The sequence below is a fragment of the Petaurus breviceps genome, unplaced genomic scaffold (assembly GCF_028583685.1).
Source record: "Petaurus breviceps papuanus isolate PSGF00001 unplaced genomic scaffold, PetGlider_PUasm1.0 90823, whole genome shotgun sequence".
In the NCBI taxonomy this organism is placed as follows: Eukaryota; Metazoa; Chordata; class Mammalia; order Diprotodontia; family Petauridae; genus Petaurus; species Petaurus breviceps.
The window spans coordinates 8,842,466-8,869,839 of NW_027187352.1; the positions used below are offsets into that span (position 1 = coordinate 8,842,466).

At 37.9% G+C, this 27,374-nt stretch overlaps 1 protein-coding gene across 2 annotated transcripts in view; it reads right to left on the minus strand.

The window, feature by feature from the left end:
* The window catches only part of INTS4 (integrator complex subunit 4), a 90,506-nt gene that overhangs the window by 62,330 nt on the left and 802 nt on the right, over positions 1-27,374 (minus strand). For both annotated transcript variants that reach the window (XM_069070931.1, XM_069070932.1), the window contains exons 2-6: positions 25,670-25,864; positions 21,282-21,399; positions 18,441-18,547; positions 4,276-4,461; positions 1,605-1,655 (exon numbers count right to left, since the gene is read on the minus strand). In XM_069070931.1, the coding sequence (XP_068927032.1) occupies positions 1,605-1,655; positions 4,276-4,461; positions 18,441-18,547; positions 21,282-21,399; positions 25,670-25,864 (657 nt within the window). The remainder of the gene's footprint in view (positions 1-1,604; positions 1,656-4,275; positions 4,462-18,440; positions 18,548-21,281; positions 21,400-25,669; positions 25,865-27,374) is intronic.

Sequence of the window (27,374 nt, forward strand, 5' to 3'; positions counted from 1 at the left end):
ACATATAAAATACTGCAACTAAAATAAAACTAATAAAAATAAACTACTCCAACTAAAATAAAAAAACAAGAAACATAGACCCTAACTCACTCCGAAAGAAAGAAATCAAGAATGCCACAAATGTGAAAGGCCAAAGAAATGGAACATGACAAACCGATTTATGAGTGAATTCTATCAAACATCTAAAAAGCAATTAATACCTATGCTAAAAGTTATTCTTAAATATAGAGAAAAAAGCATCCTATGTAACTCCTTTTATGAAACAAATATCATCCATCCTGATAGCCAAATCAGGAAAAGTCAAAGTAGAGAAAGAGAAATATAGACCAATCTCATGAATAAACATTGATGCAAAAATTTTAAATAAAATCCTCACAAGGATAATTTTTTGTATTCATGCATGTGCGTATACAATTTGAAAATAATTTACTATAACTAAGTTGGATCCATGCCAGGGATGCAAGGAGAGTTCAACATTAGATAAAACAATCAGTACAATTAATCATATAAACAAAATAACAACAAAAGGCATCATGGAGAATATGTATGACCACAACAGGAAATAGGCCAGTTATGTATTGAGAATGATTATCAACAGATGGACCAGTGCTCCCAAGACCCTAAGAGAACAAAAATAAGGCCTCCCAAGTACACTGAGTAGATCTTTGGATGTATTAGAAAATTTAGGATTTCTCAGAAAATATGGACAAAACATTTCATAGAACAAGGAATATGGGCAGACTGCAATTTGCATCAGTGGAGGGAGTCCTCAAAATGACAAGATCACAAATTTATCAATGTACATGCAATACACCATGTTAGGCACTAAGGAAGATAAAAATAGATAAATGATGTCACTATCTTCTAGGAGCTTAGAATACAATAGAGGAGATAAGATACATACAACTAAATTAGAACATGATGAGGGTGCAGGGAAATATAATGTACTATGAGATTAGATTGGGAGAAATCACCTTTGTGTGATGAGATTAAGGGCTTTTTCTGGGAAATGGTATATGAGATAGGTCTTGAAAGATAGAAGGATGCCACTGGGCAGAGGTAGGAGATTAAGAGAAGGAAGATTCCATGACTGGGAACATTTTAAGAAGCAGTGATAAGTCAGTAGAGTACAAGACATAACTGGGGACAGAAAATAATGTAGTATGGCTAGAACACAGTGTACATGGGGAAGGTATCAAGAGGTAAAATCTGGAGGAGCTACAGATACAGTGCCAGAGAGAGCATGCAAAAACTTGCACTAACTGGTACCTATCCTAGAAAAGGCTGGTAGGGGCTCAGGTTACTGCCCTCCCACGAAACACACCTTTTATTTCCATGTTAACCCTGTGACAACAAAACACACTTTTCTGATTTGATAGTATATGGAAAAATTCTAGAACTCTAAGCAAGAGGGATTACTTTCATGCTTCTAGTCACGAAGAGCTGGAATGACTGGTTGTTTTGTTTTTCTCCTAAAACCCATCTGCTCTGTGGAACCCCAACTGATATAAAACCTCCCATCACCCAAAGCCAACAACTTTCACTTGTTTGGCTTCAAAAATAGAAAGTTTCCCTGACCCCCATGACAAAAGTCATGGAGTTACCTGGTTATAAATTGCTTGATGTAATTTAAGTCCTCTTTCATGGAGCTGCAACTAGAGAAGAAAGAAATGACAAATTCAACATTTGGACATGTTTATCTGATATTAACATAACACCATTAACATTTCCAAAGGACCTCACAGTTTGCACAGTGCTTTCCTCCCAACAACTCTGGGGATAGGTAATAGAAATACCTTTTCCACTGAACAGATGAGGAAAATAAAGCTAAGAGGTGAACTAACTTGGTCAGTCACGAGGATGGAGCCAAGACATATATCTAGGCACTCTTCCCCTCAATATTTAAGAACTGCACAACTAAAGAACATGACCAAATATTTAATGAGAACCTTTCGTTGAAGATGTCAAATAAGGCAAACTGAGGGAATGACCTAGGCATCAACCCCTCAGTGCTCAGATATGGCTGTGAGAAAAATGTGGTTATATTAAAAAGTAGCCTGAGGGGAAAATATGGGAACTTACATAAACTGATACAGAGTGAAAAAGCTATATGCGCACAACAAAACTAGAAGGAAAAAATAAAACTGAACACTGTACAATTATAAAAATAGGGCTTGGCCTTAGAAGAGAAATAAAAAAACCTTCCTATACTTCCCTTGGAGAAGTGAAGGACTACAGGTATGCTGCTAAAAAAGTGGTCACTGTGCTGGCTAATCTTACTGATCCCTTTTTCCTTTTTTATTCTTTGTTTAAAGAAAAAAGAAGAGGAGTATATTCAGAAACAAATGGGATACAATAAAAATGCTTTTGAAGAAGGAAGAGTTAAAGAAAAAAATTTATTTTACCTATACTTCAAAAGCAGGGGGAAAAAAAACTCCTAAACACCACCTATCAAGTATTAGGCCTTTAACCTCCACAGCATTAAAAAAGCCAGTTAATCCTTGAATCAGTCCTAGATGCTATGTACAAGCCCTTTAAGGCATAACAAAGCACAAAAACAGAAACATTCCATCACACTCAATCTCATGCTCACACACAGATATATGAAATCTGAAAGAATGAACAACTTGAGCATAGGAGGCATTAGCTCAAACTGTAATTGAACACAATTTTTTTTCCCCAACAAGCCATAGTTCAGTCTTTTCTTCTCAAATACCTCCAATGAAAGGAACTCTAGCTTCCAAGGCAGCCCACTGCACTTGGGGCTAGCTCTAATGTTTAGGAAGGTTTTCCTTAATCAGCCTTCAATATGTCTCGGTACAACTTCCACCCTTTGGGGCCAAGCAGAATGAGTCTAATCCTCTTTCCAAATGGCAGCCCTTCAAATACTCCACCATAGGATCAGAGAGCTAGAACATAAAGTGACCCTGGAGGCCATCAATTCCAATCCTCTCGTTTTATAGAGGAGAAAATGAAAGCCCCAGCAAAGTGAAGCGGCCCACCCAAGGTCACACAGGTGGTATGTATCAGAGGCAGTAGAGCCCTGGCCTCTGAAGTATTCAAGATTTCTGGAACACTGCCCCCGCCCTGATCCAAGTTAAAATCTACTGGCTTTCCACCTTACCTTGTTTTCCCTTACCAAATTCTGCTCATCATCCACACTGTGACCTCCCATCAGTTCTCTCCCAGGTCATCTAGCCTGAATTGGCCACTCTCTCCCTCACTGCTCTCTTCTCAAGTCCCTTGTTCCCTTATCATTTCACTCACTGTGGCTCACCAAGCCTCAACCTTTTCTTCTCCATCTTATTTACAATAGAACATAAGCAAATCTGCCACATGTTTTATTGAAAACTAAATTTAAAATCTAGATGGGAACTCATTACCAGACCAGCCTGACAAAGAGGGACATGAGGTTAGTCTCATATGAGCTGGTCTGTAAGATGATGTATTGGGGACAGCTAGGTGGCACAGTGAATAGTGCACCAGCTCTGGAATCAGGAGGACCTGAGTTCAAATCCAGCCTCAGATACTTAACACTTAGTAGCCATGTGACCTTGGGCAAGTCACTTAACCCCCAATTGTCCTGCCCTCCCCCCTCCAAAAAGAAAAAGAAAAAAAAAGACGTGGTCACTTTTAGTGATGATTTCTTTTCCTAATCACACTCACTTGGGCACATACACGACCCTTACAGAAGTATGTACACAAGACACATATCAGATTATGCATACTCCTAGACTTACTCAGAGGTGCACAGATGAAGACACATTTAGAATCACACATGAAGATACACTTTGACATACACATTCAATACATACATGTGAAGTATATATGACAGACAGAAACAATGGAACACACACACATATTTTGAAACATACCATAAGACACCAAGCATTCAATAAATATTTACCAAATACTCATAACAGACACCGTAAGGGGTACAAAGATTAAAAATGCAAAAACAAAAAAAGAACACAGGTCTCAACCTCAAGGAGTTGAATATCATAAAGTCTAATCATATTATATAAGAATCCATGTTTTTCACTTCTAGAAAATGTTATGTTCTGAAACGAAATCTGAAGGCCCTGCCAAGAAAAAGATATATGTGTATATATATAGTTTGTGTATGTGTGTGTGTGTGTATATATATATATATATATATATATATATACACATATACATATATATATATAAGGGCACATGATACATTAACAATAGTTTCACCCAAATTCAAAACAAAACAAAACTGTCCTAATTAATCGTGACAATTTTATTTACCATTGCTTTTATAGCTGCTGTCCGAACACGAGGATCCTGATCCACAAAATAATCCCCTATAATTTTCTGGACATCTTTGGCAGACTGGCCTTCAGCATCCTTGGCAACATTTTTCTCCAAAGAGCCCAGATTGCCAAGTAACTGCAGACACTTGTTTCTTACGCCATGGGAGGTGTCAGTGAGATGCTACAAGAGGAAGAAGAAACCAAAAGATGTTACTGTGGTCGACTAATTATTTTTAAATGTTTTAATGCAATTTTATATTATTTTCAGTTCAGTATTCTTTTCCTCCCTACCCCCTTCCACCCCTCACCCCAATGATAAAGTAAGAAAAACAAAACAAACCCTCATTACAAATATATACTTGAGCAAAACCAATTTTCACACTGGTCATGTCCAAAAAAATGTTTCAATCAGCCCTCTGAGTTTATCACCTCTCTATGCAGGGGTAGGAAGGAGTGTGGTTACAAGGTTTCTCCATGAATCCTTTGAATTATGATTGGTAATTGTGTTGACTATAATAGTTTTTAAGTCTTTCAAAGTTGTTTTGTCTTTACAAAATGTGTTATTGTATAGACCAGGCTGCCGGAAAGCCTTTGGCATGCCCATGGGCCGTAGATTGTGCAGGCCTGGTAATAAACTATTCATTCCTTCTCTAGTTTATGATCATACCCTCAGTTTCCAATTCTTTGCCACCACAAAAAGAGCTTCTAGAAATATTTCTGTATGTATGAGTTCTTCTCCTCTTTTTGAAAATCTCTTTGGGCTATAGACCTAGTAGTAGTATCACTGGGTTAGAGGCGCAGGCAGTTTAGTAACTTTTCAAACGTAGTACCACCTTGCTTTCCAAAATGGCCAGACCAATTCATAGCTCCATCAGCAGTACATTAATGTATCCATTTTCCCTCAGCCCCTCAAACATCTGATAAATATCAGGTGGTACCTCAGAGCAGTTTTAATTTGCATTTGTCTAACTATTAGTGATTTAGAATATTTTTTCATAAGGTTAGGGATAGTTTGGATTTCTTCCTCTGAAAACTACTTATGCTTTGGCCAACTGTTAATTGGGAAATGGCTTTTATTCCTATGAATCTGAATCAATTCCCTATATATCTTAGAAATCAGACCTTTATCAGAGAAAATTACTTGCAAAGATTTTTCTCACTTATCTGTTTCCCTTCCATTTTTTAGTCATATTGGTTTTGTTTGTGCAAAAATTTTTCAATTTTATGGAATCAAAATGGTCCATTTTACCTGCTATAATTCACACTCTCTCATTTGGTCATAAAGTCTTCCCTTCTCTATAGAATCTCACAGGTTAATTTCTTCCTCACTCCACTACTCTGTTTATGTCATGTACCCATTTAGAGCTTATTCTGAAAGGTGGTATGAGATACTGGTGTATACCCAGTTTCTGCCAGGCTGCTTTCCAGTTTTCCCAACATTTTTTGTCATAGAGTGAGTTCTTGCTCCAGTAGCTGGCTTTTTTTCAGTTTGTCAAACACTAGTTTTGATAAACTTTGGGGTTTATCAAACAAAATGAGCTTCCTACTTGCTTGCTGCTTCCATATACTGTGTACTTAATATGTTTGACGCTTCAATCTTTATTTCTTAACCTACCAAATAGGTCTGATAATGCAGTAAGTAATTAACAATGAAAACTATAATGTCAACCTAAGATGAATTTCAAATGCAAGAAGCAAAATTCATCTGAAATTATATTCAAGACCATGTAAGAAATTGTTTAATGGCTTTAAAACAAACTACCTGACATCTTCCCCCTACATGCCTTGTCTAGCTCTAAAAAAAAATCAAGATAGAAAAGTCATAAAACTTCTAAAAATTAATGTTTTAAATTTAACATAGAAGTAATAATAGCAGCTCACATGCCTATAATGCTTTATGGTTAACAAAGTGCTTTCCGCATAACACCTCTGTAAGGCATATGCTGCAAACATTATCATCCTTGTTGCAGACTATGCCATTCAAGCTCTAAGGGATGAAAGAGAATCATGCCTGTGTGTATGGAATTATTAAACAGCAAAGCCAGAACTAAAATCCACATCTTCTAACTTCTAAGCCCACTGTTCTCTATACTATAATGACATGGGTCAAATTTAAATTAAAATTACCTAGATTTCACAAACAACACAAAAGCCAGCATGGTTTCATTAAGAACAAGTCATGACCCAATCCTAAAGTGATCTATTCCCTTCCTGAGAGGGAGGAGACAGATTCAAGATGTAGGAGAAGAAATACATTTTTGGACATGGCTAGTGTGTGGACTGGTTTTATGACTATGCTTTTTTGTTACAAAATTTTTGTTTCTCTTTTTTCCAAGGTGGGGAACTTGAAAAAGAGGCATATTGAAGCACTTGAAAGAAAATGCACAGAAGAAAACAAAGGTTTAGAAGCAAAGATAGATAAGGAGAATACTTCTGAAAGTAACAAATTTATTATATACCTTTAAAAATGGGAAATTATACATATAGAAATTTGTGGACTCATGTGATCACCCCCTCCCCCCCATTCCATGTATATGGAAATGTTAATGTTTTTTCTTTTGATGTTTGTTAGGTGTAGAATAAAATAAAATTTTAAAAATGAAAAGAACAGACTGTCAGTCTGTTAGTATGTCAGACTGACAATTTCCTTTTCTGATAAAGTTAGACCGGGCTAAATCAGAGGCCTGTCGCAGACCTGAAATTCAGCAAAATATTCAACAGTCTTTCATGATACTCATATAAACAATGTGGAGAAATAAAGACTAGAAGTCTTCCATTAGATAGTTTGGTGATTCGTTAAATAGCTACATCCAAAGAATAAGGAGAGTAAAGCTAAACACAGTATGACAAGTGCCATGTATTTTGTGAGAACAGGTTTCAAAGAGATTAGTGAAAATATCACGGCCTAAAATTTCACAGAAGTTAAGCCCAGCGTGGATGGGAAGCTCTCAAAAATTAAATTCTGAATGCACAAAGAGAAACAATTTCTAGAAGAATGAAAGGAGGGAGTTGCCTAAGGAGATCAATGGAGGCCCAGAGAATGCATTAACCAACCTAGATTTTTAAAAAGTGTAAGTTAGATAGAACCAAGGGACTTGTCTTGTAATAGCATGAATAAAAATGCATGTCAGGGTCTGTAGTAACCTCATCAGGATTACTACAGCTCAGGTTGAGAACAAAATGGGTTTTGTTTTATTTTTTAAGCTCTATTAGAAGAAAAAAAGGGACCAAATAAACAAAGTAGCAAAGCCTGAAGGAGCTGGGACAATGGACAGTGGAGCTCTTTTCTCTACCAAGAAGAATCATCTTTGTCTCTGAAAGGAAAGAACCAAGAATGACTCATAGGAATAGACATTCAAGCTGGACAGAATGATAGTGAGTGAGGGCAGGGGAATCCCTCAATCTCCAAAGAAAAGGTGAATGATGAGAAAAGAATATTACCATCTCCTCTGTCAACGTCTTTTATGATTTCAAGCCACCAGAACCCAATCACTAGACACCAGCGTAATGAAAACTCTTGTGGGGTGACTGGTGGGCCATTATGACTGATCTCTAAAGGTTGTACAAAGGTGCTGGCATATTGTAGAAGAACTGATGTTCTAATTTTCAAAAAAGGGAAGACATTCTAGTATACAAACAACAAACCAACAAACAACAAGTTTGACTACAATTCCTGGTAAAATTCTAAAATATATTAAAGGGATAATTGGTGAACTCCTAAGATAAACATTGTGATCACAAAAAGCATAGTTTCTTGAAGAAAAGCTTATGACAGGACAAAATACAACATAAAGAGAGGATGATGGGAGGTAAAATGGATAGCCTTTACAACAAATTTCTCTGATAAAGGTCTCATTTCTCATATATACAGGGAACTATATCAAATTTATAAGAGCTATTTCCTAAATGATTCCCCAAATCCCAAAGGATATGAATAGGAAGTTTTCAGAAGAAATCACAGTTATCAATAACCATATGAAAAAATGTTCTAAATCATTAATAATGGGAGAAATGTAAATTAAAACAATTCTGAGGTATATTACCTCATACCCATCAGATTAGCTAATATGACAGAAAAGGAAAATGATAAATGCTGGAGGGGAATGTGAAAAAGTAGGTACACTAATGCACTGTTTGTGCAACAAAACTGTCTACCATTCTGGGAAAATAATTTGGAACTATACCCAAAGGGCTATAAAACGGCATATCCTCTGATACCAATACACAGATACAAGTCTGTATCCCAAAGAAATCAAAGAAAAAGAATTCAAATGTACAAAAATGTTTATAGCAGCTCTTTTTGTAATGGCAAAAAATTGGAAACTGAGGCGATGTCCATCAGCTGGGGAATGGCTGAACAAGTTATGGTATATGAAAGTGATGGAATACTACTGTGCTGTAAAAAATGGTGAAATGGATGGTTTCAGAACTACCAGGAAGACTTATATGAACTGATGCAAAGTGGAGTGAGAAGAAACCAGGAGAACACTGTACACAGTGAAAGTAATATTATAATGATTAACTGTGACAAACTTGGTTCATCTCCTCAATACAATGATCCTTAACAATTCCAAAGAACTCATGATGAAAAATGCTATCCAGACCTCTAAAGAGAACTGAGGAGCTCAGAGTGCAGATTGAAGCATTTTTCTCATTTTTTTCCCCCAGAACACGACTAACATGGAAACATGTTTTGCACAACTTTATATAGTGGGTATCATATTTTTTACCTTCTCAGTAAGTGAAGAAGGGGGTAGAAAGAAGAAGAAAATCTGGAACTGAAAATAAAAGTTAAAAAAATTAACCAAAAAAGGGGGGAAATAGGTCATGACAAACTAACCTATTTTCCTGAATTGACAAGGTTAGGAGACAAGTAGATGAAACGCAGCAGCACTGTAAAAAGGAGAGTGCAGTTTTTGAAGCCAGGAAAATCTGGCTTTCAATCCCACCTTTGACAATTTAAATGACTTGTTCATGTGACTGTTAGACCAATGGTCCTCAATGTGGAGTGCAAAAGAAAATCTTGGTGGAGATAAAGAAATTATTAGAACTGAGGAAAGCAGCACAACTGAACAGCAAGCTTACAGCCCCCACCTTCCTCCTCTACTGACCTCCCCTTCCACAACCTCCTACTCATGTGCTTCTCCTCAGGAAGGCAGTTAGTTATTCCCTACCTGGCCGCTAGCCCTAGAGCACCCCTTATCTCCTTCCTCTGCCCTTACTGAAGAAACACAAACTTTCTGAGGCTTTTGGCTCAATCAAAAAGGTTTTCTATACTATTAATAGAATGAAAAAAATATTTTTGAGAGTTCATTCCATTTTATCTTATTTTTTCTCATTTCTATTTTGTGAATGTTTTATAATGTACATATTAGTATAGTAGGTTAATGTAAATATACATCATTGGGGTTCCAGGCTCAAAAATGTTTTACTTTTAGCACGTATACTCAGAAAAAGTTTAGAAATCACTAGGCTCAACAACAGGAAGTTAAGTGCATATGGGAATACTCAAATGGCCAAATCCAGGGAGTAGTCACTCCTGGTTTGATGTCACATTAGAAAGAGGTTTCTAGTGGAATATTCCAAGGATATGTCCTTGGCCCTGGGATAATTAAAATAGGATCACATATTTAGAGTTAAAAGAGACCTTAAAGTTCATCTAGCCCAAACTCTTCACTTTATAGATGAGGGAACTGAGTGAGGTCCAGAGAAATTAAGGACTTGCCCAAGGTCACACAGATAGTTAAGGGCCAGAGCCAGGATTTGAAACCTGGTCCTCTGATTCAAAACCCAGGGCTTACCAATGACTTAGATAAAGGTCCAGATTGAATCCTTATAAATTTTGTGGAGAAAGACAAAGCTGGGAGGTATAGGTATGAGCAATGGGTAGAAGTTGCAGGGAGGCAGATTTATGCTTGATGAAAAGAAAGAAGTCTAACAATTAGACTAGCCACCCAAAAGTGAATGGTCTGCCTCTGGAAATAGTGCGTTTCCCTTCACCAGAAGCTTTGACCAAAAGCCCAGACCATTTGTTGGATATACTATGGAATGAAACCTTATTCCTGTATAGATTATACTGGGTGACCTGTCAGGTCCCTTCCAAGTCTGAGGAGTCTGTGAGTAGGCAATAATGAATCAAAGTCAACCTAGAATGGGTGTCTAATGGAAAATCTCCATCCTCCAGATCTAGTCTGGGCCTTGTGCCATTTAACATTGTTTTTCAACGACTTGGCAGGAAAGGAATAAATATCAAGTTTTCCAAACTGGAATATGACAAAAATTTGATACAAATTTGGCAGAAAACAGAATTATACCATTATCTTTAAATACTATGCCATAAAAAACTTCCAAAAGGCTCAAACACCTAAAATTTTTAAAAAGTTATATCATAGTGTTTATATGCTATCCCAAAAGTCATGCCAAAAATGAATAGAAGTTTAAATGCCAAAATGTTTATGAAACTGCTGTCTAAATACTGATTGATTGCAGTTTTAATAAAAGTTTTCCTTAGTAAAAAGTAAAAAAAAAAGTTATATCATAAAAATTAAAGAATAAGTTTTATAATTTTATAACCAGATGGGGGAAAATCTTAACGTCACAATTTGAAGAAAGTTATCAAAAGAAAAAAGACTATGTCAATGATAAAAAATTATTAACAATACAACCAAAATAAGAAGGAAAGATATGAACTGGGGAAAAAAGTCTTTGCATTAGGTATTTTTGATCAAAATATGGTATTTCAAATCTATGAGAAATTTAGACAAGATTGCAAAGCCCCTGGAGAGCAGGGACTGGATTGTTACTGTCTTTGTGTCTGTATCCCCAGCACCTAGCACAGTGTCTGTCACAATGGCAGCTTGCTGATCATACTAAGAATAATATTCTAATAGTTAAGTGGTCAAAGCATATTAAAAAAAAAACTGTCCTCAAAAGCAGAAATGAAAGCTATTGACAGTCACTTGAAAATGCATATAAAATCACTAATAAAATTAAAACAACACTTGAGTTACCATAATATATCTGAAATGACAAAAATAGTAAAAGACCAAAAAAAAATCAGCATTGGTAGGGATGTGGGTCAATAGCTATGCTAATTCACTGCTGGTGGGGCTATGAACTGCTTCAACTATTCTGGGAAGCAATTTGAAATTATATAATAAAAGTTGCAAAAAATATTCATACCCCTTGAGGTAGCAATTTCACTCTTACAAATTTATACCCTAAGGAAGCTGTTAAAATGAAAATGCACCTGCATAAAAATATTGCAGCACTTTTTAAAGATCTTTTTTGTTGTTGTTGTTTTGTTATATTTTTGCTTTTTGGAGGGGGGAGGGCAGGGCAGTTGGGGTTAAGTGACTTGCCCAAGGTCACATGGCTGGTAAGTATTAAGTGTTAGAGGCAGGACGTGAACTCAGATCCTCCTGACTTCAGGATCGGTGCTCTATTCACTGTACCACCTAGCTGCCCCAAAGAACTATTTTATATAAGAAAAAACTGAAAATAAACTACGTGTAAAATGACTAGACAATAGCTAAGTAAATTGTGGTGTGTGAATTTAATGAAATATTACTGCACTAAAAAGAATGATGAATTTGATGAATACCAAGATATATATGAATATATGAAATGTTAACAATGAAAAAAAGTGGAACCAAAAACCCAGTGTTCCAATTGACAAAGCTTTGTCAATGAACAGAAAGGCTTCATTTCATAGTAAGATCTGGACACTCTGACACAGTATATAACCTCTAACACAGTAAGTAGCTGAGTAGCCACAGGTAGGGCATTTAACTCTATGAGTATAAGTTACAGTTGAGTTGCTGATCTGCCCTATTGAAAGGAATTTCTAAATAGAGTTAACTGTGCTGATGAAATCACAAATTCCAATTTAGAAAAAAATAAAGACAGTAGAAAAATATACAGCAAATAAAAAACAACCATATGCTGTATGCTAAAACAAATCCTCCTCACATGCCATTGAACAATTCTGAAGGTAATCACTGGAAATAAACAGGGACAGAGGAGCATAAAGAAGAAAAATTATAAGAGATTAAATGAGGGAAATAAACAATTAACTATCATAATTTTGAATATGAATGAGATGAACTCATAAAATGGAAAAAGTTGGCAAAACGGATTAGAAAGCAAAATCTAACATGTTTATAAGAAACACACTTGAAGCAAAAACTTAAGAGTTAAAATAAAGGTTTGGAACAAAATCTATTATTTTGATTCTAACTAATAAGGACTCCTAACAGATTACAGATAATTCCCCTCCCAAATATTCTACAGTTAGTTATCATTTATATAGAATGATTGGAAAAGGGGGTGCCCCTGCTAATCATCTACCATATATACACTCTACATATTACCCAATTAAAAAAAATTAGAATACTGTTTAAGATGTACTAAGTTTCAGTTTCCTGTTTATAAATTAGGGATAACACATGTAATGTCTACACCTTGCTGATGCCATAAAGATCAAATGAAATAATGTATTAAAACAGGGGTGTCAAACAGTCCAGCAAAACTGCCAGAATCAGATTAAAATGTAGTTGGGATATGTTTGAAAAACAAATTAAAATACAATATAACACAAATAAAGTTAATTTATGATTTTTTTATATCAATATGCACTTACAGGGATCTATTTCTATTTGAGTCTGATACCCCTGATATAAAGCACTCTGCAAACCCTAAAGTCCTATATAAATATTATTCTTATAACTTCTATTTTACCCTCTGGTTCTAGAGTATCAGGGTAGTTTTCCTTGATAATTTCTTGAAAAATGATGTCTAGGCTCTTTTTTTGGTCATGGCTTTCAGGTAGTCCAATAATTTTAAAATTATCTTTCCTGGATCTATTTTCCAGATCAGTGGTTTTTCCAATGAGATATTTCACATCATCTTCTATTTTTTCATTCTTTTGGTTCTGTTTTATAATTTCTTGATTTCTAATAAAGTCATTAGTTTCCATTTGCTCCATTCTAATTTTTAAGGAATTACTTTCTTCAGTAAGCTTTTGAACCTCCTTTTCCATTTGGTCAATTCTGCTTTTTAAGGTATTCTCCCTCCTCTGGTTTTTTGGACCTCTTTTGTCATTTGGGTTAGTCTATTTTTTAAGGTGTTATTTTCTTCAGCATTTTTTGGGGGTCTCCTTTAGCAAGCTGCTGCCTCATTTTTTCATGATTTTCTTGTATTACTCTCATTTCTCTTCCCAATTTTTCCTCTAATTCTCTCATTGATTTTAAAAATCCTTTTTGAACTCTTCCATGGCCACATGTGACCAATTCACATTTTTCTTGAAGGCTCTGACTTGTCTTTTTCTGGTTGTATATCTTGATCTTCCTTGTCACCAAAGTAAGATTCTATAGTCTGACATTTTAATGCTGTTTACTCATCTTCCCAGCCAAATACGTGATTTTCTAACTCCCTATCAATGCAGAACTCTGTTTCAGATCCTCTACCATCTGTGGGCCCCGAGCTCCAGAAGCAGACCCTGCTGCCACCGCCACTGTCACCACTGCCACTTCCATTGCCCTGGGGCTAGGGGTGGATCCTGCTCTCCTCTTTCACCCAGGTCCCACAGAGAACCCCCGACTGACCTTCCACACTGTTCTCGGCATTTGAGGGTTGAGAAGTCTGGAAATCGCCACAGCTGCCAGCGATTTAGTCCCCTGAGGCCTGGTCCAGCCTTGTGGCACCTGGCACAGCCTACATCAGACTGTACTCCACTCTTAGACAGTGCAATATACCCTTCTGTCAGTCTTCCACGCTGTTGGGCTGGAGATATGTTTTGTCATTTTGTAGGTTCTGCAGCTCTAGAATTTGTTTAAAGTCATTTTTTATAGACATTTGGAGGGATCTGTGGGTGAGTTCAAGCAAGTCCCTGCTTTTATTCGGCCATCTTGGCTCTGCCCCCCCCCCATACAAATAATAGCTATTAATTATTTGCCTCCTTCATGGGCTTGTTGTGAGGAAAGCATTTTATAAACTTAGAGTGTGGATTATCCAAATCACTATCATGCTAGAATAACAACAAAAAGAAGTATTTTTAATTTTCTGGGTAGTTATATTCTTCAAATGCATATAAATTTCTCTTTACAAAAATGCACAAGTCATTCATTCTTTCAACATTTATTAAGCATTTGCTGTGCAAAACATTTGTCTGAACCTTGATTTAGATGTTTTTCCAATTTAAAAAGTTCAAAATACCAATTTGAAAAATAAATTTTTAAATCAAATCCTAAAAACAGAAAAAGATGATCTATGGTAGTTATCTATGCCTGTGTGTAATGTCCCTTTCTAGTTCATTATTCTGTGGCCACAAAGGATGCTGTATTTGCATGCCTCCCAGTGCCCAGAATACTATTCCCACGGTTAAAGGCTTGTGTTACAGGGCTCATTTTCTTTGAAACAAGGTTTCTAACTGTTCACAGATGCAACATAATACAAAGAAGGAATATTTCATTTAATGTGATTAAGGAAATTATCACTAATCACTAAAAACTCCTGAAACCCCAACAGTCCTTCCAACTACTACAGATGAAAGGATCACCTTGTACTATTAAAAATCACTTCAGAAGCAAGGCCTTGAGTCTTTTTCACAAGAGGCAAATCCAAAACCCATATTAAGGATGGCTTAAAAAAACAAGTGGGAGAGCTATAACCTAAAGAATACCAATACACGAGACAGAGGACATCTTTTCAACAATGTCCACATACTGACCATATGGACCAGCACCATCTGATAATACACATGCTACCTACAGAACTCAAACTGGAATGAAATCACAACTGGAAAGGACCAAATCCCAAGCTTAAAAATAATTTTTTAGAATGAAGTCACTGTGCCTATTCTCAAAGGAATGAATGGGGGGGGGGGGGGGGCACCAGAGTCTACATGGCGAAGTAGAAGCACAAATCTGTCATGGACTCCCACTTCAATCACTTCCAATACATGTAAAAAAATGACTTTAAACAAACTTTAGAGCTACAGAACCCACAAAGAGAAACAAAGCTCCCACTGCAAGAAGCCAGGCAGGCCAACAGGAAGGATCTATCACACCAGGCTGGGAGCTGAGTGCAGTCCCACGTGAGCCACCCCAGGGTGGCCTCAACCAGCAGTAGGCTTGGAGCAGACTTCAGGAGAGACTTCAGCAGCTGTGGCAGTTTCCAGAATTATCAACCCATAAACACCAAAAAGAAAGCAAAAGATCAGTGTGGAACTTTGTGGAAACAGGGGGACTGAGAGTGTGGTCTGGCCCCTGCCCCGAGTGAGAAGCGGCAGCTGCTGCTGCCTGGCTGCCTCAGGAGCTCCTGGCTTGCAGACTGCAGGGGGAACAAGAAACCATTCATAGGGTAATTGCTCTTGCTTTAACTTGTTTGGATCTGGATTGCGATCTTGGGTGGTGGTCCTGAGGAGTGCGACCAGTGAACCAGAGCTTGTCGTGTCTGTGGAGAGGGCACCCAACTCTAATAGCTCCAGCAGCTGCAAAAACCCCAGCAATTTGGGACGAAGATCTCTCCATTCTGGAAGCAGAGTTCTACTGGGGCAAAGATCTCAAAAGTCAAGTAATTGACTGGCAATTTTTGGGGGGACAAAAAAGATCAAGGCATGGAGTGGGAGGAAGACATCGAAGTCAGAAATCCTGCATCAAAAGCGTCCAAGAAAAATATGAATTGGTTACAGGACATGGAGGAGCTCAAGAAGGATTTTGAAAATCAAGTTAAGTGGAGGAAAAATTGGGGAGAGAAATGAGAATGATGCAAGAAAATCATGAGAAGCCAGTCAACAGTCTGCTAAAGGAGACCCAAAAATACACTGAAGAAAATAACAACTTAAAAAATAGACTAACTCAAATGGCAAAAGAGGCCCAAAAAGCCAGTGAGGAGAAGAATGCCTTAAAAAGCCAAATATGACAGATGGAAAAGGAATTTCAAAAACTCACTGAAGAGAATAACTCCTTCAAAATTAGATTGGAGCAACTGGAAGCTAATAACTTTATGAGAAATCAAGATACTATAAAACAGATCCAAACAAATGAAAGAATAGAATAGAAAGAATAGAAGGAAATGTGAAATATCTCACTGGAAAAACCACTGACCTGGAAAATAGATCTAGGAGAGATAATTTAAAAATTATTGGACTACCTGAAAGCCATAATCAAAAAAAGAGCCTGACTTTCAAATAAAAGAAGCAAGAGAAGCATGAGAAGGTAAACAGGAAAAAGAAATCATAAGGAACTTATTAAAGTTTAACTATTTACATTCCTACATGGAAAAATGATAATTGTAACTCATAAGACTTTTCTCAGTATGAGGACAGTTGAAGGGAATATATATATGTATGTGTATATATATATATATACACACACACACATACATGCATGTATGTATAGGAAGGTGTTTGTGTATATAAATATATATATGAGAGTGTGGGCATATTTATGTTCATGTATACATAGATAGAAGGCACAGGATGAACTGAATATGAAGGGATGATATCTAAAAAGTCAAATTAAGAGGTGAGAGAGGAATTTGTTGGGAGAAGGAGAAAGGGAGAGATAGATTAGGATAAATTATCTCATATAAAAGAGGCAAGAGAACACTCTTACAATGGAGGGGAAGAGCAGGAAGGTGAAAAGGAATGGGTCAACCTTTTTCTCATTGAATTTGGCTTCCGGGGGGAATAACATACACACTCAATTGGGTATCTTACCCTATAGGAAAATAAGGGGGTAGGGGATGAGAAGAGGGATGACAGAGGGGAGGGCAGACTTGGGGAGAGAGGAGTTAGAAGCAAACATTTTTGAAAAGGGACAGGGTCAAACGAGAAAACAGAATAAATGGGGGGACAGGATAGGATGAAGGGAAAAATAGTCTTTCACAATATAACTACTATGGAAATGATTTGGGTAACTACACATGTACAACATGTATATTGAACTGCTTATCTTCCCAGTGGGGATGGGTGAAGAGGGAAGAAGGGAAAAAATATGGAACTTAAAAGTTTTAAAAGCAAATGTTTAAAAAAAATTGTTTTTTACATGCAACTGGGAAATAAGATACATAGGCACTGGGGTATAGAAATCCATCTTGCCCTACTAGAAAGTTAGGGGGGTGATGGGGGAGGTTATAAGAGAGAACTGATTAGGGGAAGGGGTATTCAGTAGGTTTGCTATTCTGGGGTGGGGGGTAGGGGACAGATCGGAAGAAAAAATTGTAACTCAAAATCTTGTGGAAATGAATGTTGAAAACTAAAAATAAATAAATTTATTTTTAAAAAAATAAATAAAAATTAAAAAACAAACAAGAAAAAGGAATAAATCAATCAGGTCCCAGAAATCAAAAATAGCTACCTAATTTTACAACTATTTTGATTCTTTTTCTTCAGAACCTCAAAACAATCTTTTGAAGAGGTATTGATGAAGCACTCAGTGCCTTATGTAAATGCTATGCATAAAAGAATGCTGATTAGGAACCAAGATTAAACTAGATGAAAAAGAGTTCCTATTTATGAAACATTTTATGGTTTCCAAAACTCTCTTTACACAGGCCCTATAGAGTAGGTTAACACAGATGTTATTATCCCCGTTTTCAAGATGAAGAAGTTGGGCTCAGTTTAAATCACAAGATTGAGGGTCAAGCCCTGGCTCTATTTCATCCTGGCCATGTGATCTTGGGTAGTTCATCTAATGGTAATGCTCACACTACAATTCTCACAGAGATGCTGTGAGGAAACTAACAACACAGAAGGGAAATCAAGTCTCCTGATTCCTTGACTAATACTTTTATAAATAACTCCAAGAAAGTATGCTACTTGTTTTTCCTTTCAAAGTTAAATTATCTCATTACTGAGATAATGATTAATAATGAAGTACAGTTCAAAGGAAAAAAAGGCATTAGAGAAAACATTTGGAAAAAAATTCAAGAATTCTTACTCTGACACTTAATAATTATATGATGCCTGGTACTTCTCTGAGCCTCAGTTTCCTCATATGTGAAATGGAGATAATACAAGCACTATCTACTTCATAAGACTGTTGTGAGGAAAATAAGCCTTAAAACATTTAATCAGAGCTATGGAATACATCACCAGGGGAGATAATGCAAAATGAAATATTAAAGAATAATTTTTTAAAACTCATACTCTCTTACCTTGCAGGCAACATCAATCAGTCGTGCTTGAACAGCTGGATTCTCTGGAAGCTTAGTACCAATTGCTAAGAGTGTGTCCAGAAGCTGAGCAAGGACTTGATGAGATTCTAGAAGCAAAGTGGAATTACAGACTATGAAAATGAGACAACAGCATGTATCTACTTGCTCATGAGAGTTTGGGAGTTTAAGTTTTATCTCTTCAAATAAATCGTAAGCATCGTGTGGGTAGAAACCATGTCAAATTATCCTATAGTCATCCTTGCATCCATCTATGCTAAATATATAGCAGGAACTCCATAAAGACTTCTAAATTGACTGATTTTAACCAAATGAAGCCTTCTGGAAGCATGTTTAATGTATAAAAGTTGGCTTCAAAGCCAGGAAGACCAAGGACTCTCAAGTCCTCCCTCTGACACCTGCCGGCTCTAAAACTATGTACAAGTCATCTGTCCTTTCAGTTCTCTGGGCTGCTCTCTAAGAGCCTCAATTGCACAGAACAGGATGGTCTGAAATGGTAAATGGAGTTTCCTCTCCTCAAAGTTCCCTAAACCAATGAAATTATAAATTCAGTCCCTATCCAACAACTAAGAACACATCTATTAAATCAGATACTCTGGGTGCCGAAATCACATCTCAGCAGGATGTTACACATGTTCAGTGCAGAAAGCACAGTAGATTTAGACTCTCAAGATTTTAGTTGCCACCCTAGCTTTACTACAAACTTAATAATGCCACTGCACATGGATTCCTCATTATATATTCCCAGATTGGATTACATGATGTCTGTTTCCTTCTAGCTTCATGAGCCCACCGTTGACTTCCCTTCCCACTCAAATTCTATACTCCATGAATCAGCACAGGGACAATATCAGCAGGAAAGAAATGAGACCATTAAGCGGAGCACCAGAATGGAACTACTAAATAATTCAAAGAGAATCAGCTTTTCTTGCTACAAATAAAATAAAATTCTTGTCCCATTTAAGAGAAAGGGTGGAGCCTGGACCACATTAATTTTTTTCTTTTTTGAATATATTTTCTAGAAAAAAAAATTTCATTTAAAATACAATAAGTGGAAAAAGTCTGGGTTCTAGTTGCAGCTCAGCTACTACATCTTTCAGCCTTCAGTTTCCTCATCTGAAAAGGTTAGACTAGGTGAGCTGAGATCACTTCCTAGGAGAACCTTACAATCTTGCTCTTTTCAATCTCCATATGTAAAATACCCTCATTCTCAACCATGTTTTTCTATAGGAAAAAGACATTTCCTGTACCTAGATAATGAATAACTTTCATTATCTAAAAAAAAAAACTTCCTCAGTCTTTAATAATTCCACAGAAACTATAAGTCACACCTGAGTACAAATGTTATTACAGTGTAACTTTAGGATAAGAAAAAAATTCCAATAAGCACTTAATATTATTAATAGTAGTTGATGGGACTGACTTCTCTCTTTCTATTGAAGATCCTCACACTGAACTAGGCCCTTATATAACCACCTTCACTTGTCCTCACTCCACTTATCCAATCTACTGGACTTCACATCTCTCATCTTTGTTCCCCTCTCACCAATTACACAGCCACCACCCTAGTTCACCACTTGCCTGGATTACTGAAATAGTCTAATCCCCCATCTCTCTCCTGGTGCCAGTTCAGTCACCACAGAGCTACCAAAGTGATTTTCGTAAAGCAGGGGTCTGATTGTGTCACCTCACTCCCATACCCCCACCTCCCCACCCCTAGGCAATGAACTCAAGTAGTCCACTATTAACTCCAGGGTTAAATATAAAGTCCTCAGCATGGCATCTTAACCACCCGGCCTTTCCTACTTTTCTGGTCCTCTTAGACTTTACATCCTTCTGCAGAGTCTTACCCTGGCCTACCAGCAATTTTTCAGACATATCACTCCATCTCTTACTGTCTCCCATTCCTGAGATGCTATCTCTCTTCACTGCCACTTCCTATGTTCCCTGGTTTCCTTCAAGACTCAGCTCAAATACCACCTTCTAAAGGGGGCTTTTTCCTAGTCCCTCCAGGCACTAGACCCTTTCTCTCTAAAACCACCTTATAACAACTCTGAAAATATATCATCTATGTACCTAGTTATTTATATGCTATCTCTCCCAACATAATGTGTGAACCTTGAGCACAGAATCTGCTTTTGCATTTTTGAATCCCCAGGCTTATCACTGTGTCTGGCACATAGAAAGAGCATAAGAAATGCTTGTTTACTGACAGAATGGCTTACTTTTCCAGATAACACTTCATACAACAAGTAATTATAATGGACAAATTTGCATATTCCTCCAGAGTTTATTTGACCACCTTCTCAATCTCACTCTTTAAATGCTGCCTAAGCATTCCTGGATTACTAGAAATAGAGCTACTCTATTCAACTACAATAGGCTTTAAGTATGTCAAATAAATAAAAGTTCACACTTTTCAAAAAACATTATTAGAAATAGTTATTTTAAAAATCTAAAACTTAACATTAAGGTACTCATTTCACTAACAGATTATACATAAAACATCTTATTTAGAACTGACCTATATATATGACAGACAAGCAAGCAACACAAATTGTTTTCTACTCTCCTTTAGAACAGAGAATTTTCAGCAGGCAGAAGCATAAAGGGTAAGAGGGAAATAAATCCTACATGAGAGTAGATGCCATTAAATAGAACCAAAATTAAAACTGATACTTGTTACTATGGCAGCTCCTATAATTGAGACCAAATTTCAACTAAGGAAAATGAATCCCTCTTATCAATAGTTTCTCCTGGCAATTCAGTCACCATATGAAAAAGTCTCTGCTTTGTATATTGCTTTAAAAAACTATAACTTACTTTCATTCTGAAGGGTATTAATGGCATCATCCATGATACAGTCCGGGGAAAATCCTGCTGTCTTTGATAGTAAACCCAGCAATGAAGCTATTTTCAGTCTCACAGATGCATCATTTTCCTAGAACAAAAGAAGTGGTTGTTACCTTTTGTGATAGTAATGGCAATTAAAGATTCCCCTGTATTGGCTTGGTTTTCAAACTGATTGTGTTAAAACCCAGAGCTTGTTAATCCCACCTGTGGGATGGACTTGTTGATGTAAAAAGAAAGTCTTGAACTGGGAGGAGCTGGTGACATAGATTTGGAGAGACACAAGAGAGAGGCGGAAGAACTTTTTGGAAGCAGCACCTCGTGGAGGCAGAGAGAGAGACTGAGAGAATTGCTGGGGGCCACTTTGAATCGCCCTGGACTTTTGAGACCTGTCCCCAGAGCTTCCAAGGACTGAGGAGACATGGCTGTTTTGCTGGTACTTTGTCTGTCTGTTTTGATGTTCTTTTGCCAGATTTGTCCACTGGTGAAAGACAGTCCTGTTGTTGAAGAAGTCCTGGAACCTGGCTTTTGGTTAAGAAGCCCTGAGACTGTCCTGCAGACAGAGAGTGAATACTGTCCACTGGTGAAGGACAGTGCTGTTGTTGCAAGGGTCTGGAGACTGTCCTGCAGACAGAGTGAATACTGTCCACTGGTGAAGGACAGTGCTGTTGTTGCAGGGGTCTGGAGACTGTCCTGCAGACAGAGTGAATACTGTCCACTGGTGAAGGACAGTGCTGTTGTTGCAGGGGTCTGGGAACCTTTCTGTTGGTTCAGAAGCCCTGAAGAAGGATTTTCTTGTTGTATGTTTACAGAAATCCTGGGAGAGGGTTTTGCTAATGTTTTCAGGGGTTCTAGGACTGTTCTACAGACAGAGGATGAATTAATGAAGGGACTGGCAATGTATCTTGTGGCCTTGCTAAGCCTTGTCTCCCCAGGAACTAAGATTGCTGAGAACTTGCCTCGTGTCAAGATGAAGAAAAGACCTCCATTTGGGTATTAAGTGCTGTGCTTAAACTTGATGTAACTCTGGGGTAGATTCAATTGTGATCCAGGGGTGGGGAACTTTTGACCTTTTTGTGCTCTGTGATTGAACAAATGAAGGTACTTTACTTATGTTTGGAAACTAATCTCCATTTGAGAAGAGGGGTTTTGTGGTGGACTAAATGAAGGTACAGCCTAGGGGTGGAGTAGTATTTAGAACAGGGACTTTGTAATTGATTGAATGAATGGAAGGTCCTGGGGTGGGGTAGTACTTGGAGATTATTTAATCACACTTAGTAAATGCTGTATTTTGAATGATGTCATGTTTTGACCTTCTCTGTTCTTGGTTGGTCACTGAATAAAATGGAGAGCATCTATGCTGGTATTCTGAACCTTGGGAAGTTGCCTTTGCTTGGCATTACATTACACCTTTACACTAATCTTTCAATTAATCATAAACCAACAGAACTAAAGGAAGTAAAACATTAGAAGAGATTCAGTGTCTAGTCCAGGGCTTCAGCTCAGAACCACTGCCTTTGCTAGCTGCCCAGTAAGATAGCATACAGCCAAAAAGAGAAGGTCAGAGTCTTGGACAACACAATGCTATATACAATTTGTTAGTACTTAAGGATCTGGAATTTTGTTAACATGGATATTCCACTAGAAAATCCCAATAGTCCTCGAAATTGGTACATCCCCTTCAAAAGGTCTATGAATGAAACATTCATCATCTCACAGGTAATAGTGATGGGTCTCTCCAATTCTTAGGCCTCCTTATACTAATAAAATGTGAGCTTGTTGAGGGCACAGATTAGCTCCCCATTCCATTTGGTCTAATTGTGCCTGACACATATTACACACTTAATAAATGTTTATTAAGACAAGATGGCATAGTACATAGAGTACTTAACTTGAAGTCAGAAAGACCTAAATTCAAATCCTGCCTCAGTTGCTAACTAGCTGTGTGACCCTGGACAAGTCATTAAACCACAGTGCCTGGAACAAAAGTGCTTAATAAATGCTTGTGGACTGACCTAACAAACCTCTCTGTTTCAGTTTTTTCATCTTTACAATGGGGACAAGTCCAGAAGATTGAATATGAAACATGCTGCTCACCTCCTGCTAGATAAATTGGGGGAGAGGGGAGGGGAAAGAGGAAATAAGCATTTATTGACTACTGTGCCACAGGGCAGCTAGGTAGTACAGTGGATAGAGTGCTAAGCTTGGAGTCAGAAATACGTATCTTCCCAAGTTTAAACCTGATCAAAGACACATATTAGCTGGGCAAATTACTTATCCCTGTTTGCTTCAGCTTCCTCTGAGATGGAAAAGGAAATGGCAGACCACTCCAGTATCTTTGCCAAGAAAACCCCAAATAGGATCACAGAGTCAGACATGATTAAAAACAAATGAATAACAACTATGTGCCAGGTACTTTACAAATATTATCTCATTTGATCCTTACAGCAACCCCGGGGAAGTAGGTGCTATTATCAGGCCCATTTTATAATTGAGGAAATCGAGTGGGACAAACAGTTTAAGTGACTTGCCCATAGTTATAGAGCTATTAAGTGTCTGGGGCAGGATTTGAACCCAGGTATTCCTGACTCTAGGCCCAGCGCTCTAACCACTGTGCCATCTAGTTGTGAGTGGCATAAGACTGCATAGGTTGTCAGTAGGAAAACCAAAAGAAGGCATTTCTACTTACATAGACAATTTATATCATAATTTGCTCATATCTTTTGGTACTTCAATCATTACGTCTCATTTCTCATCTAGATTATAAATCTCCCCAATGGTACCTGATATAGGGCTATGAATACAGAGCATTCAATGAATACTCATAGAATGAGCAAGTAAACTCTACAAATGCTCCAAAGCACTTTGCAGTACAAAAACTGCATAAACAATTTTACCTTTCATCAACTTACTCCATCTATTTTAGCTCATTTTGTAGAGCTGCTCTTTCTCACATACACACCCCAGCCAAAAGCAATGTCTCCCTCATCTGAACTCCCCTATCACCACTAAGAGCTTGAATTTTTGTACAATCTACCTTGTATTCTGGATACTCATCTGTCTTGTTTTTCCCACTACAAGAATATCATAGAGCTACTGATCACTCAATTCCAGACCACTACAATAAAGTAAATATCACAATAAAGTGAGGCCACATTAATTTTTTGATTTCCCAGTGCATATAAAAGTTATGTTTATGCTATACTGTAGTCTGTTAAGTCACAGTACTATGTCTCAAAAAATGCATACCTTAATTAAAAAATACTTTATTGCTAAAAAATGATAACTATCATCTTAGCCTTTGGTGAGTCATAATCTTTTTGCAAGAGGACGGTCTTGCCTCGATGTTGATGGCTGCTGATTGATGGAGGTGATGATTGCTGAAGGCTAGGGTCACTGTGGCAATTTCTTAAATGAGGCAACAATGAAATTGGCCACATTGACTGACTCTTCCTTTCATGAACACTTAAGAGGCCACTGAAGGGTTATTAACTGGCCTAATTTCATGTTGTCTCAGGGAACTGGGATGCTCAGGGAGGAGAAGCTGCTCATTGGTGGAACAATCAGAACATACACATATTTATTAAGTTCACTGTCTTCTATTGGCATAGTTCCTCCCCAGGGCCCCCTCCCTCCAAACAATTATAACAGTAACATCAAAAATCACTGATCTGGGGCAGCCAGGTAGCACAGCGAGTAAGAGCACTGGCTCCAGTGTCAGGATAACCTGGGGATCAAATCCGGGCTCAGGCACTTAGCACCCACCCAGAAACACCTGGTCGTGTAACCTTGAGCAAGTTACTTAACCCCAATTGCTTAGGGGAGGCCAGGTGGCTCAGCGAGTAAGAGCACCAGCTCCAGTGTCAGGATGACCTGGGGATCAAATCCAGGCTCAGATACTTAGCACCACACCCAGAAATAACTGGCCGTGTAACCTTGAGCAAGTTACTTAACCCCGATTGCTATTAAAAAAAAAAATCACTGATCACAGATCACTATCACAGAGTTGATAATAATGGAAAAGTTTGAAATATTGCAAGAATTACAAAAATGTGACACAGAGACATGATGTGAGCGCGTATTGCTGGAAATATTGCACAGGCAGACTTGCTCAACTGCAGGGTTACCACAAATCTTCAATTTGTAAAAAACCAAAAAAAACCCAAACTCCCACAATATCTGTGTAGACCTTTCTTTTACATAATTTCCTCTAGTTCTCTCCTACATCCATCTACAATTTAGTCAAATGTCTGAAGCCAGTCTAGACTGGCTTACCACTCTTCTGACCCAGACTTTGAGAGCCCAGAATGCCCTTGCACCCCACAATGAAGCATCTCAGGAGGAGATGGTAGTCTCCTTACCTTGTAATAATGTTCCAAGAGAATTCTGACAACTCCCTCCACACTCTCTGCTTCCACTGGTTTCCGTGCAAACTGAAGGAGATACTGCAAGGCATCTGCTGGTGAAGTAGCTTTGCAGAGATCTATATGGAGAGCTGCTGATTTACTTGGTTTTGTCAGTCGTAGTTTCTTGGTTGCAATTTCTTCATGCTGTTGCTGCAATGGATTAAAGCAGAATATCTTGGTGAAAGAAAATAGAAGATACCTCCAGGCAATTCTCTAAGACTAAATTACAGAAGAGTTGCCAAGTTCTATAGATCTTTTGTATTTCCAGTGATTATCAGTTCAGGCACATCAGGAAGCACCTAATAAAGGCTTGTTAACTGACTAATTCCATGGGACTGATCTACTGACTTCAGACCTCACATGGCACTTTGTTTTACATTTCTCTAACAGACATATTCGGCAGCTAGATGAAGCTCCAGACATGGAGTCAGGAAGAACCAAGTTCACATACAGCCTCATACTAGCAGTATGACCCTGGGTAAGTCACTTAACCTTGTTTGCCTCAGTTTCCTCATCTGTAAAAATGAGTTAGAGAAGGAAATGGCAAACCATTCCAATATCTCTGCCAAGAAAATCCCAAATGGGGTCACATAGTCAGCATGACAAAAAAAATATGTACTGCTTAAAACTTAGAACACAACAGGCATGTATTAACATCACTGCCTCATTCTTAACTCCTCCCTTTCTTTTACCCTGACATGATCCAATCAGCTGACAAATCTTGCTGATTCTATCTCCACATCTCTACCACTAGTCTCCATTTTCTCCACTCACACTAGTTCATGGATCCTCATATTCTTTTGTCTATGCTACCATAAATCTTAATTGGTCTTCCTACATTCCAACTCTCTGTTCTCTAATCCATTTTCCAAACAACTGCCAAGTTGATACTCCTAAAGCACAGTCTTTAGGATATCTTGTTGGCACATGGTGGTGGTTTGACTGTCATCTCCCCTATTTGACTGTTAACTCCTTAAGGGAATGGACTGATTTTGCCTTTCTTGTATTCCCAGCCAGCTAACTCAACCATTTTTAACCTCCTCATCCCTCCATTCAAGAAGCTTCTGTGGCTGCTTAGTGCTCCTTGGATAAAATGCCAACAGTACTACTTGGGATTTAAAATTCTTAACAATTTGGCAGGACCCTATCTTTAAGGCTGATTATTCGGCAAGCTGCCCTCATTGCTGCTCTCCATACACCACATGCCACTTAAACAGTCTCCCTCTCTTTACACAACTTTTGTCCCCCTAGGCCTGGAATGCTCTGCTTCTTTACCTTGACTCTTCCATGTCTGCAATCAAGACCTGATTTCTACAAGAGCCACAAGCTGGGAAATGTAACTTTTTATTTATTTTACATATACTTCGTATCCACGATTCTGTGTACTGTTCTTTTCCGCCCAATAAAATAAACCTTCACTAAAACGTTCAGGACACCTTGTATGGTTCTGAGGACAGAGGCCCCGTAGCTTTGGTCTTTGTAGCTGCTTCACGCACAAGATGCTTATAAATAAACCCCCCTGGAATTGTGTCCTACGTCTGCTTGGATACGTAGCACAGCTCTGGTCCAACCAGCCCATTGCAGAGATGAGCAGAGGGAGCTCCTTGGGGGACGGATGGTGCCTTAGGTTCCCATTATCTCTGCCTAGGACCGAGCTATC